At 29.1% G+C, this 16,357-nt stretch overlaps 1 protein-coding gene across 3 annotated transcripts; it reads right to left on the reverse strand.

Annotated features, from left to right (window-relative positions):
• Positions 1-443: 443 nt before the first annotated feature.
• LOC137823945 (auxin transporter-like protein 2) lies at positions 444-7,358 on the reverse strand. Of its 3 annotated transcripts, none has more exons than XM_068629311.1 (10): positions 6,664-7,358; positions 6,424-6,535; positions 5,948-6,156; positions 5,677-5,862; positions 5,305-5,417; positions 5,010-5,193; positions 4,706-4,803; positions 3,585-3,792; positions 1,821-2,078; positions 444-954 (listed from the first exon to the last, which is right to left on the reverse strand). In XM_068629311.1, the coding sequence occupies exons 3-10, from the start codon at positions 6,137-6,139 to the stop codon at positions 718-720; spliced, it is 1,476 nt and encodes a 491-aa protein (XP_068485412.1). In that variant the 5' UTR covers positions 6,140-6,156; positions 6,424-6,535; positions 6,664-7,358; the 3' UTR covers positions 444-717. The 3 variants fall into 3 exon arrangements, with proteins under 3 accessions (XP_068485412.1, XP_068485413.1, XP_068485414.1); XM_068629312.1 differs by having other exon boundaries at positions 6,419-6,535; positions 6,664-7,303; XM_068629313.1 differs by lacking the exons at positions 6,424-6,535; positions 6,664-7,358 and adding an exon at positions 6,245-6,325.
• Between the last annotated feature and the right edge of the window lie 8,999 nt (positions 7,359-16,357).

Below are 16,357 nucleotides of genomic sequence, written 5' to 3' on the forward strand. Positions count from 1 at the left end.
TTTTAAAATCTGATTACTGTTGATTTTCATATCATTGATTGAAATTATTTGGTCTTTTGGAACCAATTTTCTGATGCGTCCACTCAACTTACAAGACAAAAAGGGAACCAAAATACAGAGAAATGCAATAACAGAGGTTGATGCATCATGAATTATGAACACAAAGTTCTGATAATAAATAATTTTCAACACTCCAACTTCGGTGGCACATGAGAGACAGAGAAGCATAAGATCGCACATGCATCCCATGTGAATATGCAAAGGGTCCACGCTCTATTCACTATCCATCAAGAACATACACTGAGAATCTAAAAGATTAAACAAAGTTCCAAGTTCCACACACACATGCAAAGTAATAATAATGAGATAGAGTCCATGAATGAACACAAAGAGAAATTGGAATCAAAGTCTCAAGCTATCTCCAAATAACAAAAATGAGAAGATACCAAAACATAGGTAAATTAATTAGCCCATGCATTTATAGCAAAGGAATCATCATATCCATTGGCCACACTATTTTTAAATTGTAATCAACTAATCTCAAAGGGAAAAGGAAAACCTATAGTGTAACAAGAGAGAAAAAAAATTGCAGCAAAACACAACCAGCACACACATCAAATTAAAGGGGAGTGTTACTAAGATTCCCCCCATGTATGATACAACATATTGATTTCAGCTGAACTCTATTTTGTTGTTGAGGTAGTGAGTGAGTTAAACTCAGTGTTGATGGTGGTGAGGGGGTGGTGCTGCTGCCATGGCTGGTGGAGTTGGGGACTTGCATTGGTAGCACTTGGCAAAGAGTCCAAAAGTGTCAATTTGCCTGATGAAGTTGGACATGCTGGCCCATCCTCCAAACCCAAACCCAACCACCAAAACCCACACCACAATGAATGCATTGAACAGATACATTGCAGTCCAGCTTGGCATAAAGAAAGGAGGCTTCTCGGCAGCATTCTACAAAACAAAAAGCAAATTGAGTCACATAATTGAGGCCCCTACTTATACTCTCCAATTGCATTATTTCAAAAATTTCCAAAACAAGACCAATAATGATGTCAAATGGAATTAAAATCAAAATGTGTAGCTCTTTCTTATATCTTATCTTAAGTACTGTGTACTTATGACCCTGATCATCATCATATCTGAAACCTTTTATTCCAACCCTTTTGCACTAAGGTTGGCCAAATTTGCACTAATGTTGGCCTAATTTGAATTATTGGGGGGAGAGAGATGAGTGAAATTGGCCAGCTCAAGAGAGGCATAGTACGATATTGTTGACTGTAGCAAATAACTGAAAGAAAATGACCTCCCACCAGTCCTTCAATCTTCTAATGCATTCAAATCCAAGCCTTAAATGCTTCTGTACATTTTCTGCTCTCACCCTTTCCTTGTGTTTCTCTTTCTCTCTCTCTCTCTCACACACACACAAACACACACTGTGCGTGCACATTTAATAGTGGGATACGGGAAGAAGTCCCCATCCAAATGCCTATGTCCAACAAACGCATAATGACACACATACCCTCTGTCACATCCTCATATTCACAATAATGCCACATCTCATTCAATCATATTCAACTTCAGGCATAACATGATAAAAATGGTAAAATCTTATTAGATGTTTCCATGTTTGAGTAAAAATGTCTTGTAGTAAAAGTGTTTAAAAACAAGCTGGCATTGACTTCATGAAGAAACAGCTGAGCTAAGTGTCACTGTAACATATCTAAATCAAAACATGAAAACTCAGAAACAAGATTAACAAAACTGAATGTTATCTTATGAATTTTGAATATAAGTGTATGAAACACTGAATGGTTTACCTGTCTTGCAGAGGCTTTTCTGTAAGTGAGCATATGTGCTGAGGCGGGGATGATGTAGACAGTGAAACTAACCAGCAGAGCTCCAACTGCAGAGTTGATGGGTCCAAAGAAAGGGAAGATTATGGCAAAAAACCATATTGGTATCACCACTGGCAACCTTGCAAGTGCCCTTAGACAAATGCTTTTTGTGTCATGCATCCCAATTACCTTCTCCCAGACAAAGTACAGTGGAGTACAAGCGAAACCGAAAGTGATGAACTGCATGCATCCCATTAAATATTTGGAGTTAGAACTCTCCTTTCATCCATGCTCAAATGTTTCTTTCTTTTCTTCAATTATTTAACAAAACCATCGTAATAGGAAGGAACAAAGGCATTTATTTGCTGTGTTCAACTTGCTGGCTTGCAGCAATTGTCTTTTGCCACTTTTGACTACTGGTTTTGGACAGCATAGTTAATACAAAGTGGTATTTGAATTTATGTAAATTGTATAAAAGAATTTCACCGACATGCAAAACATGACATTAGATGGATTTTGAATGTTAGAAGGAAATAATCTTTCCATTGAAACACTGCAAAATAAAATACCTGACTTTGGTGCAAAAGTTATATCCATAATCGTTTTTGAAAACATACTGTTGTTATCGTTATTCGTTTTTTTGTTTTGGGTTATGGAATTGCTCACCTACCCCGAAAAGTCTATGATCCAGTTCTTTGTTCTGACATGCTAACGTAACTAGATAAACTTTTTTACCCCCTTTTAAATGAACATTTATTGCAACAAGGTTTAACGGTGACAACTTTATTGTTTTCTATTAGTTCTTACAACCCATATAAGCATTGAATGCTAGATTCTAATGTACTTAACTACTAACAAAAAATCAAACACTATACCTGTTTATAGAATCATTTACTTGAGCATTATTTTACCCTTTAAATAAAAACAGCAAAACTACCATAGCTATGACTTACACTCTTGAAATGGTTACATTTTGTACCAAAATACAAAAAATATGCGTGAACTGTAGAACTTTATCTGGTGAATACTTGCTGCAACAGGGATTTACATGACGAGTTTTTTATTTTCTATTTACTGCACTAGAATTTACAAGATCTAAGTACCTATTAATTATTACAATCCAAATAAGAATTTAATATTAGTTCTCTAATACGTCACCACTAATAAAAAGTAAAACAGTATCAGAGAACTTATTTAATGCGTCATTGCATCAATTCATACTTTTTAATAAAAAGAACTGAAACAGAAGTAGTTATTGCTTAACACAATCTCCAATGTAAGCTTCTTTACGTCACATTATAAGTTTTGTTCTAATTCAATGAGTATTCTAACACTCACTATTGTATAGTATTTTGTTACACTTCAATGTATAGTCTTTAGAAGATGAAAAATAGTTTTTATTGTTATTAATCAGGATCTTATTTAACATCCAGAATTTTCTCTTATACCAGATCAGCATGATCCAAATAGGATTTTTATAAGTCCTAGTCTTAAGCCTAAAACTCTAGCCATGATGTATAAGTATCTACTAATTAATATAATCCAAATTAGCATTTAATTTAATTTCTTTAATAAGTAACCACTGATAAAAAGTAAAAAGGTATCAGAGGACTTATTTATTAACTATTTACTAGTGCATTAATTTACCTGTTTAAATAAAAACAACAAAATACTGTTATTTATAATGACTTAGACTCTTGAATTGAAATGGTCACGTTTTGTAGCAAAACACAAGAATTTGTTTACCTGGTGAATGAGCATGAGGATTACAGCAGAATCACGAAATCCATTTTTGGGGAGGAGAGAGAAGGCATTGGAATGATTGAGAAGTTCATCACCAAAAGCCCAGTAAACAGCAGCAGCAGAAGGAATCGTTAGTGTGAAAACGTACAAAGTGGCCAGCAAGTATATGTACTTGAACTTCTGTGGCTTCCACATGGCATGCATAATCTCTCTGCAACATTTGTCACCCTTCATCACTTTCACTCAAGGATCAAAGAATAATCATAATAATAGGGACATTGGAATTTCTAAAAACGGGTGAATAAATAAAAATAGTTGTGACTCTCTTGGCTCCATGGCCACTTTGTTTTTACTAGACTGTGTTGTGCAGAGCAAAGGACAGTGGGAGCCACTCATTCAACACATTTTTTGAGAAATTATACTTGTTCACAAAACTTATACCAAAAATAATAATATATCAGTTTTTTAACTTAATTTTATGCGGGGCCGTAACTTTATGTTCTGCAAAGTTTGAAAGGCTTTAGATAATTGGTTTTGAAAAAGGACAAAAAGCAGCAAAGCAAAAACCATTCAACTGTAGGATTTAGTGGAGACATTATTTAATTATATCTTAGTATGATAATGTTCTTACACTCTGTCTCATTAGTTAAATAGGACATCATTGCCTTTTATAATCCGTTCAGCAGCTGTGATTAACTGATATATAAAAGAAAAATAACGAAACAGATGTTATTATTGAAAGACAATGATGACATGAAGCTTGGAACCCATATAGAGATTCTTGGAACCTTATGACACATGAAGCTGACAACACACATTTTTAAAACAATTTTATAATCTTATCTAATATCATAATCCAAGTATATCTTCCTATCTAATAATATTTCTTCCAAGATATAGAGAGAGGAATGTACAAATATTTCTCACAAAGAAGGGTGATTTCGCATAAATGATTAAAAGGGTTAGAGTATTTATATTCAGACACTTAAACATATTATATAATTATAAAACATCTATTATTTTCTACATCTCTATCTGTTAGATCACACCATCTATTACAGTTGTGTTTGTATTTCTCTCTCAAGGTGTTACTTAGACCATATTTTTTCCAAAGGGTAACTTACACAGTAACTGCATGTCCACCAAACGTGTACAGTATGTTGGTGGCTCCGGTAAAGTACAGCACTAGCTTTTTTGGACCAGTGTGAGTCACATTTTCTGCCTGCCATGATATTTCCACGCATCAAATTCTTATCTTAGCATATAATGATGTTTCAAACACTAGTAAAATCAGAATGATTTTTATACACATGATATCAAGTATGTTCAAAAAGACTAGATAATCTTGTGCATTGATGTGACACTAACATTTATTAAATGATACTTTACATAAACTTATAAAATTATGGCTCGGAATTACTGATTTACCTGGCCATGAATGAGAGCTGCTATAGCCATGTACCAAGCAGTGTAAGTGGTCATTCCAAGTCCAAGAAAAGACCAAATACGGTAATTGTGGAAGGAGGGTATGAACACAGAGGTGGCACAGCAAGCTCCAAAGATGTAAGTCCAAGTCCGTTTATCCAAGTGGTCATTTATGTAGTAAATGTTACTGTTTTAGCAAACAGGAACCATAAAAGGTGTAAAAGATGTTTTTGCAATCAGAACAAAGCCATACCAGATTGCCCCAATTTTTTTTGCAGAAATTAAGAAAGAATCTTACCTTGCACATGCTATAAGCTGAATCACAGATCCAAAGAGAAGGAAAGTACAGTTGAAGGCTAACCCCACCGCTTTCCAATACGGACCCAGCAACCCATCAAGCACTTCAAACCACTGAAAAATCCAGTGCAGGGAGTTTCAATTTAGACTACTTGGTCAATGATTTATAGTCATATATATTTTATATAATACTTTTACTAAATGGCCTTATCCTAAGTTTCTAAGAAATTGTTCAAGTGTTTGAAGCCACAATTGTGACTATTATTGGCTACTTTTGTCTATATCCACATGTTAAAAAATTGTGATTGATATGTAAAACCTGAACTCTTTTGACGGAGAGATTAGGAAGAAGCTGTGAGGAGAATTACAATACCTGAATGACATGGTTCTTGAAACTGACATTTTCTTTTTCCTTTCTGGCACGGTACTCCATGTAGAGGACACTTATTATATACGCTGTCCAACTTCCCATGATTCCATAGAAAATCTGAAGCAAGATCCCTGATACCATTCCAAGTTGAGAGAAAGAACAGGGAAGTGTCAACAGCACTTGAGCCACCTAATTAGACATAGAAGATGAAAACAGTAAGTGATTACTGTTATGAAAGCTTTGTTTTTTAGTGATGGGAAGACTGTAATTTTACTTGATTTGAAGCACAGCTGAACCATGCGTCCCAAACAGAGCCTCCATGCCAGAGTATGCTCTTGAGACTGAACATGGAGTGGTCTTGCAACTCTTTCTCTTCCTCCCTCACTCCCCCCACTTCACTCTCTGTCTCGTTAAGGCTTGCCACTATTGCTTCCTCTGCTTGCTTCTGAGGCAACATTGTTTCCATTTCTTCTGATGAAGGATCTGAAACACACGAAAGTACGCTTAATAAGACAAAAAAACAAAGATCAACCACTACCCCAGAAAACGAAAGCCAAAGAAAAAAGAGCACCATCCCAGATCCAGATAACTGAAAATTCTTGCAGCCTTTTCACAAAAAAACAACAACATGAATCCCACCACACAAAAAGAGAGACTAGGAAAATTACAAAGAAAAAGTGTCTATATAGTATTTAGAATCACAGTAGAAAATACAATGCAGATACCTATCTCACTTTCCACTAACCTTACCTTGTAATGTCTCTTTCTCCAAAAGGCTGAAAATTTAAGCAACCCCTGTGCCCCTCTAACTATCTTCTAAAACCAAAACGACCTTTGTGTTACTGAATGCCTTCACTGAGAGCTGTTAAGTACAGTCAGTAGCAGAGAGATGTGTTAAATATGTTAATGCTAAAGAATTCTCTATTCATGAAATTGAAACAGGAAGCTTTAAATGTAGTGAAATATAGCATATGAAGTTAAGTTACGAACATTGCTGCTGTTGTGGTTGGTACTGAGCAGAGAGATTGAAAACTGAGCAAAATTGTTATTATAAAAGCAGCACCGCTTTAATGCGCGCCACCAATTGGCGCAGAAAAAGGCAGAACCGAACGGCAAAGGCGGCGAGAAGCCGCAAAAGCAGGAAAGAACAGAAGGAAAAGGAAAAAAAGAAATCACTCACTCACTCAACATTGAGGTTTTGGTTTTGGTTTTGGTTTTCCAAGTTGGCCTTTGTTTTTCTCTTGTTCAGACTTCAGAGACTGGTGAATGGTGATACTATATATAAATAAAAATAAAGACCCTTTTGGTTACTGCTGAACCAGATATTGCATATATAAATGAACGTGGACCATTTTTCAATGCTAAAATGTGGACAAAAGTGAAGAAAAGCAGAGAAAGAGATTGAATTGAAGAAAGTTGCAACCAAGCCTAGCTTGCAGCTTATGTTCTATCAGAGTGATTGAGAGGTAGAGAGAGAAAGAGAGAAAGATGAAACCCAACTTTGATTTGATTATTGGGTTTCTGCAGAATTTGAAGATGAAAGTGAAGAGACTTTGTGTTTTTGTTTTGTAAGGAGTGAAGTGAGTGAAAGAAGGTGTGTTTTTATAGGCCGAAAAGGTGCTTCAACCTTAACGGTTTAAGATTATACTTTAGTATAAAGAACTGAACCTAGGATTTGGTTCTCCAAATTCACATTCAACATCTTCGGGTTTAACTTTCTTTACTTTATTTCCCTTTTCTCATTTTACTTTTTCTCTGTTACAAATTAAAACTTTTGAAACCTTATAACTATAACATTATCAAAATTGTGATAGCATGGATCATATTTATTTGCAAGTTTTTTTGTTTTATTAGAAAAGATGAAAATTCACAATTTCAACCTTTATTCGATTTAATTCTTCTAAAATAAAGTCTGTAACATCATAGACAAACTGGATGGACCAGCATTAATAATGCATGATAATTTAAAAAAAATATATATATATATAATTAAAAAATTTACTACTTAAAAATAGTTAATATCACCATGATATTTACATTAGAACTAAATTAATTTCGCTTTCTAATTGAAATTCAATTCACTGTTAACTTGTTTCTGTTTGTCTAGTTTAAAAAAAAAAATATGTTTCTTTATTTGAAGGTTTTGAATTATTAATCTCTTTTAATATATGATTTACTTTCATATTAAATTTTGTTTTGTAAAATACACATTATAATATTGTATAAGAAAAACATATACAAATTTATTTTGATGTAAATAATGATTAGTACGAGTAGAACACTATTTTTTATTTTTACAAAAATAGGTAATTTTCATTAATAATTTTTTTAAAAAAGAATGAAGGGATAGCCTCCCACAATAATGGATGTAGCTACCCACAATGTGTACGGAGAAGAAAAGGCTTCCTACGCCTAAGGGCACTTTCATGATACATAGGGCCTAAAAAACCTATTAAACAGAGACATACAAAACACTTTATGAGCAATCATATAAAAGACTCTACTATTCTACTTTTCTAATTTCCTCTTCTAAAACCCAATTTGAAAACCCAATTTTCTTTGTTAAAAGTTATTTAAGGGAATGTTTGAATGTCGATTAGGGTTATTCAAGAGTAATTCCCTTTCAAAACAATAATTTACAATATTCACAATTTTGATGCATCAAAACTTTTTCTCTTATTTTATTCATTAATTTTTAATTATTTAAACTTTTGGTTCCTCCATTTCTATTACTTTTATTAACTGTTTTTTAATTATTAATTACTTTGATCAATTTTCAATTTAATTATTTGTATATTTTTTAATTTGTCTATGACAAGATGAAATTGGAAGAAAATATTTTATAGTTCTACCATCCAAAATTTATATATCTAACTTCAAGTTTTAACCATATATATTTAAAGCAAAACATCAAAAAAAAAATTATAAAATTATATATATCTTATTTTACACAATATTTTGTCAATCTACAATTTTACATATGATCATAATTGAATGAATTATGACTAAAATTTGATAAGACATATTCAAGAAGATACATCTTGAACGTGTTTATAAAAAAACTAACACTAACTAGAGATCAAATTCACTCATTTTTAAAGATAGTACTCAAGAAATTAGGGTAACTAATTATTACATACATGGATGCAAGAACTTCCACGGACTTTGACCCTAGTATCCTTATCTAGATAACTTGAAAATTAATAAAATAGAGATATCTCATTTTCTTAATGGTTTCCTATTTAATACACACTACATGTCTCACATAAGTAAATTAAATGAGAACAACACCATATTTTTTATGACATATATATCAATTTTAAATAATGTCATGCTTGTAAACATTTATTAAACAATTACATTATTTTGAACACAAGAATCAATCAAACTTTAAATATTAAATAAATAATAGGGGTCAATGAGAAAGTAGATTTTTTAATTAAAAGATATTCTCTAAGAGAAAAGATAATTAATCTAATCTTTCGAGCAATTATCTATTGTATTGAGTTATCAAAGTTATTAATATAGTTGAGTAATGAGTCTTTACTACAATCTTACCATTTAACACTTTTCATAATAACCATTTTTGAATAAATTTTCAATTCAAAATAAACATATTTTGTGTGTGTCATTTCTACTCAAACTAAAGCATTCAACATCATAAATAATCAAACATTTCAAGAATAATCCACATAAAAAAATAATTATATCACAATCTACATCAGCACAACTATAATAGTTTTTCTTATCTAATAATATTGTGATCTTCAGTAAAAACACATATAAAAAAAGTGTTAAAAAATTCTTAACTTGCTCATAGGAAACTTAATATAAAATCATCATTGCATACCTAAATTAGTATAAATTCATTTTTTTAACTAAGATCTTACATTCAAAATAATTAATCATTCACATGCATAAGAAATCAGAATAATAATTAAGATATAACAAGAAAGAAAAACTTACTCAAAATAAATAAAGAAAAAATAATCACTTCATAAATCTAAAACAGAGTCAGATGTTTCCTAAATTTAGAAAGATAATTAAAAAAATAAAATATTTTTTTATAGTATATATAACATTATGTGTAAATTAAAAATAATAAAATATAAAGTTTTCACTTATCTCAAACTTATTATTCTAAACTTAACAAAATAACAGATTCTTACAAAACTCTCGACTTTTTACATAATTGAAAAAGATAGTTGGAGAGACTTGTTATAGCCAATGTGATTTAATAGTAATTTAATATATTTTTAATGCTAAAAGTTGAATGGTTGTAGATAATTAAAAATTAAGAGATTAAATTGTGCAAAACAATAAGATTAAAATAACAGATAAGTTTGTAATCAAAGAACTAAAATGGCAGAAAAAAAATTAAGAACCAAAATTATAGATTTAAAATATAGAAACCAAAAATATAATTGATAAAGAAAATATTTTTGTATCTTAAAATTTGAAAAAGATATTAATTTTTAATAATACATTCCTAAGTTTTATCCATTAGAATAATAATATATAGGAATGTATGGGTGTTTTCTTAGAGTGTTTTTGGAAATATTATGTAATAAAGGCAAGTACCAGTCTTTAAATGAATCATGAGATGTGATTCAAATTCATGTAGAGAATGGGCATAAAGCATCAGATGCATAATTGTTTCAGTACGATACATATGGAATGTATCAATAAATAGCTTCTCAGAAGTAAAACATTTTGTGCACAAGCCTCCAAAAATATTTAACTACTTCATAATTTTACACTAGATTATAATTTATTTGTTTTAAATGCGAATTTCACATGAAGAAATAGAATAATTTTAAAATTACATTATAATTGTAAACTAATATCTTTTAATATGTAGTGTCAAAAATCAGAAAATAACATTTTTCTCATGTAGAGAAATTGATATAGTCTTCCACTACATGAATATCTTGTTATAACAAAAAAAGTAATGATATCTTAACATTACTTTCTTCCGCTTGATACCTAAAAAAATATTATTCTATTATAATATAATATTTATTCTAAAAAATAATTGTTTTTTAGTATTAGAGTGAAAAATAAACTTTGTATTAAACTAAAAAATATTTTGAAGACGAATATTAATAAATATTATTAGCAATCAAATCACTGGATAAATCTTATCACTACAAAAAAATCATCAAATAGAAACCAATTTTTAGAAATCAAAATAATTAGTTGCAATAGTAACTAAATTAGATATCATTTTATAAACTAAAAAGAAAATTGGTTTCTAAATTAGTTTATATTATTGTTAAATAGTTTCTAAATTGATATCTAATTAGCAACCAAGTTTTAACTACCAATTATTTAGTTTCTAAATTTGGTTTCTAAAAACCTTGGTTGCTAATTAGATACCAATTTAGAAACTACTTAACAATAATATAAACTAATTTAGAAACCAATTTTTTTTTAGTTTCTTACTATTGCAACTAATTATTTTGGTATCTAAAAATTGGTCTCTATTTTATGATTTTCTTGTAGTGTATGGAATGTAGGGGAGGATAATTTTATTATTGGTTCTTAAGTTTTTTTTAAAACAAACAATTATGGTGTTCTGAAAAGGAAAAAAGAAAGAAGATTTGCACCAAATACGATTTACTATAATTGATGGTAGTAATTATATCCAATCAAAACAATTACTTTATTGTTTATTCTTCTTATTTTTAGATAAAAATCATCCCTACAAGCTAATCCTATTTAGGTTATGACCTATTTTATTGATAAAATGATTATATCTTGTACACACTTGTTTTGACATGTTACCTGTAGTTTAATCAAAGAACACAAGGCTTTTTAAAATCATGAAAAAAATCAATTTTTATTATTGTATAGGGATCAAATCTAAGTTAAAGAAAAAGTAGTGTTGGAGATCCCACATCAATTAGAGATTAGAGGCTTTCATTGTATATAAGTGTGTGCAAACCTCAACCCTATGAGCTGGTTTTATGGGGTTGAGTTAGGCTTAAAGTCCACTTCTTAATAAGTAGAGATACCAAAAGTAGTGCTTAAAATAAATAAATAAAATATTTTATTCAATTTTTTATCTAAACAAACATATGATTAGAAAATAAAAGTAAAAAAGAATAGCATGGATTTGTCTTTTGTGTCATTGTGAAGCAAGTGTATGAAGAAGCAAGGTCTAAGCCTGCATAAAATTTGAGATTTATTTGAAAGTGTTACATCCAAATGTTAGGCTACTACCCATGTTTATACCTTTCAAGGGTCAAAGTTAATTTATTTATAGGACATGTTTCTCAATCTTTATGTCCAACCTCTAAAATGAGGTGTGATCGTAAGAACTTTTTATTCTTGTGTTTACACATCTAAACTATATTTTGAAAAGGTTCAAAACAAGAGCACATTGATAATTACAAATAGACAAAGAGGTTTTGTGCGTGGAGGTTTGAATTCTATAATGTCCATCTATGCTTCAGAAAGCAATTTTACGCTTTGCAATTTAAAGCTTTCATGCACACAATAAAGAAATAAATTTTATTGACTTTTAAGAAATATATATATATATATATATATATATATCACGAATTTGTCAAGTGAACTTTTTTTAAGTTGGTGTAAGAAATAGAAATTATAAATAGTATTTCTCTAATCATATACATTAATGATAGAGATTATAAAATAGTTACTATATAGAAGTTAATTTTAAAGAAAAAATAATTAATTACTATATTAATTAAATTATATATTATTTTATTGACTAAACAATTATTAATATATAAAATAATTTTTATCATTAATAAAAGATTATAAATTGATATCTAATAATTTGCTACCAATATTTTAGCTAACAATTACTTTAGATTCTAAGATTGGTAGTTAAAACCTTGACAGTGATTTAAATATTAGTTATCTATTAGATATCAATTTAGAAACTAATTTATAATTTTTTATTAATAATAGATACTAAATTTTTTATTTTTAAATTAGTTTTTTTTTTATTGTTAAATGATTTCTAAATTGGTATTAGAGACCAAAGTTTTTGCTACCAAATTTAGAATCTAAATAATTAGTAGTTAAAACATTGGTTGTTAATTAGATACCAATTTAGAAACCATTTAACAATAATAGAAACTAATTTAGATACCAATAATTTTTTAGTTTATAAAATAATATATAATTTAATTAATATAATAACTATTTTTTTTAATTAATTTTTATTTAATAATTTGATTGTACTGAAAATGCCATCTAAAATTAGTTTTTAATCTTTTAATTAATGGAATGTTTTACATAAAGTTGCTATATTTCACAAGTTCTCACTTAAAATATATATATATATATATATATATATATATATTTTACATGTCTCATCTAATATGAGAAACTCCTTTAATATAAAAGACATGTATGTTTGATAAGATTCGTCTATTAATAGGAGACATTTGTCAAAATAATTGTTTATCGATTGACATGAACCGTTTTTTCATAAAAGCACTATAAGAATCATAAGTTAAAGTTTTCAAAATATAAAGGGCCAAAATTGAAGTAAGTAAATTATAAAGAGCCACTACACAATAAAATCATTAAATAGAAACCAATTTTTAGATACTAAAATAATTTAGTTGCAATAATAACTAAATTAGATACCATTTTAGAAACTAAAAAAAAATTGGTTTCTAAATTAGTTTCTATTATTGTTAAATGGTTTCTAAATTGGTATCTAATTAACAACCAATGTTTTAACTACCAATTATTTAGATTCTAAATTTGGTAGCAAAAACTTTGGTCTCTAATACCAATTTAGAAATCATTTAACAATAAAAAAAAAAACTAATTTAAAAATAAAAAATTTATTTAGTCTCTAAAATGGTATCTAATTTAGTCACTATAACAACTAATTATTTTTTGTCTCTAAAATTAGTTTTTATTTTATGATTTTCTTTGTAGTGATGATATATGTACTTAAACAAATTTGTTTTGATGTAAAATATATATGAATGGGAAAAATTATTATGATCATGGTTACGTGTTACATTATCAAGCCAATATCTGAAGAAGCAAGTCCAACACTACACATAGACATCATTTGACAATTCTTTGAAACTCCAAAATTCTAATCCAATGGTCTATCTTATTTATAGATTTTTTTTTTTTGCGTTTAACTTCTAAAAAGAAATGTGACCAAGAGAAGTTTTGTTGTTATACTATCCATAAAAATGGAAAACATCAAAGAAAAAACTTATCATCAATAATGATACCCTCCTACTTTTGAAGGAAAAAAAGGTTTTGTGTATGGATATCTAAATTACATTAAATGCATGGAGTAACATTTCGAAAGTCAATTGCTAAAGTTGTTTTCAAATGAATACTTATAGTTATAGTGTTTAAAAACAAAGTAAACTTGTAATTGATATGAATGACGCCAAAGATGTAAAGGTGACACAATGCGGGGTTTGGATTTGTCATTTAGACTAGCGAAGGTTGTTCTTCGAGTGGGAGAAGTCTTTGGAGCGTCATCTTCTTCAGATTTTGCAAGGGGCGAGGTTGAATTTGGATGGGAAGTACAATTGGGTTTGGGAGGTTGGAGAGCTTCAAACATATTCGGTTAATTTCGCCTATGTTTTGTTAAGGCAGGATCGTGAGGAGGAGTTGTCTTTTGTGTACAGTAAGTTGTGGATAAGTAAAGCTTTGCCTTTTGCTCTTTTCACTGCTTGGAGGGTGTTGGAGAATAAGATTGCTACTACGGTCAACTTGGAAAGGCGAGGTATTGTGATCGACAATCTTTTGTGTTGTTTGTGCGGGAAGGAGGAGGAATCTCATCGCCATTTGTTTTTTGATTGCATATTTGTTTGGCTTGTTTGTTGTCTCTGTTTTGAGTGGCTTGGCGTGATGTCTGTGATTCACTGTAATGCTTTAGGTTTGGTTAATGATTTTTGGGGAGCAATCTGGGTTGGAGTTGTGAGTGAAATTTGGAAACACAGGAACAACGTCATTTTTAATAGGGGAAAAGTTGATGTGTCAGAAGTGTTTGGAATGGTTCAAGACAAGGTTTGGTCTTGGATTTACTCTAAATCTCGTTTTAGGTCTTTCTCTTATCCTAATTGGTGTTTGAACTATTTGACTTGCATGAGATTGGTTTGTTGATGTTCTTTAAGAGATTTTGTTTAATTTAGTATTTGTAATTTTGTCTGTTTGGTAGGTGTTTTTTGGAAGGGGAGGTTAACGTGCAATTGTATAACAGTTGAATCACTCTTAAAATGATTCATATTTATTAATTTGTTTTGTGATTAAAAAAAAAACAAACTAGTAAAATTGGAGATTGTGGTTAAATTACTATATTAGATTTTGATAATACACCTTGTAAATCTTAAGACATAGTATCAACACCAGAATTTAGGTTTACCAAGAGACCAACAAGAAAAATTCAGGATCCCAAGATAATTTATTAACCAATAAATACAAATGGTGCCACCACCTCTTAAATAATTTAAAATCAACATTAACCTAACTATTTAGGTTTCTGTATGTGGAAATGCTATGGGTATGATTAATTATAATTTTTATGTTGGTAATTGGTGAGAAGTGAAAAGATAATTATGAATGTTGATGGTTATTAGGAATTAGAAAAGATATATAGAAGAAGTAGGTGAATGGAAAAGGGAAAAGTGGTGGTAGTGAGGGTGGAGCCAGGGGAGAAGGCAGAAGAAGAAGAATATGTAAGGGAAATGTGTGTTGCACGTAAATTAATGGACACCATGGCACCAACTCTTCTCTGTCCCCTTCAAGCTGGGATTTGTCTGCTGGGTCATGCCACTGCCACACTCTTCAAATTCCACCATCTTCTATTGTCTACCCTATTTTATATATATATTCTTCCAACTTATGCTTTCAAGCTATTTTAGGCAATAGCCAACTCCAAGTAAATCAAACCTCTTTAACAAAAATTACTTATACATATAATTTAATATTACTATATATCATTAAAAAAATATATTATAATAACTAATTAGATACTATTTTATAAATTATTAATATTTAAACTAATTTTTATTATTAATAAAAAATTATAAATTAATTTTTGAATTAATATTTAATTTTTAATAGAAAATTTAGTTATTAAATACTTTAAATTCTAAATTAGTCACTATAACAAAATAGTTAGGAGTTAAAAACTTGAAAATTAAAATTAGATATTAATTTATTTATTTTATTAATAATAAAAACTATTTTACATATTAATAATTTTAATTTATAAAATAGTATATAATATATATAATAAATAGGTATTTTTAATTTTTAAAATTAGTTTTTATTTTATAATTTTTTAATATATATATATTATAAATTTATTAAAGTAGTTTTATCACTAAAAAAAATCATTAAATAGTAACCAAATTTAGAGACAAAAAATAATTAGTTACTATATTAGCTAAATTAGATACTAATTTAGAGACTAAAAAATTATTGATATTTAATGTGGTTTCTATTATTAATAAAATATTATAAAATGATTTTTAAATTGGTATCTAAATTAGCTATCAAAGTTTTAGCTACTAATATTTTAGATTTTAGATTAGTCTCTAAAAGACTAATAGAGACTAATTTTGAACATTGGTAGTTAATAGTTAGATACCAATTTAAAAATTATTTTTATTAATAATAAAAATTATATTAGATACCAATAATTTTGTTTTTATAAAAT

Source organism: Phaseolus vulgaris, chromosome 8 (genome assembly GCF_000499845.2).
Source record: "Phaseolus vulgaris cultivar G19833 chromosome 8, P. vulgaris v2.0, whole genome shotgun sequence".
Classification (NCBI taxonomy): domain Eukaryota; kingdom Viridiplantae; phylum Streptophyta; class Magnoliopsida; order Fabales; family Fabaceae; genus Phaseolus; species Phaseolus vulgaris.

What these genes read in the sequence shown, in the direction of transcription:
- LOC137823945 (XM_068629311.1), bottom strand. Translation starts at nt 6,139, where the DNA reads ATGGAAACAATGTTGCCTCAGAAGCAAGCAGAGGAAGCAATAGTGGCA. An exon ending in TCAGCTGTGCTTCAAATCAA is followed by an intron (nt 5,863 to 5,947) that starts GTAAAATTACAG and finishes ATGTCTAATTAG; the next exon opens with GTGGCTCAAGTGCTGTTGAC. An exon ending in CAGCTCTCATTCATGGCCAG is followed by an intron (nt 4,804 to 5,009) that starts GTAAATCAGTAA and finishes ATATCATGGCAG; the next exon opens with GCAGAAAATGTGACTCACAC.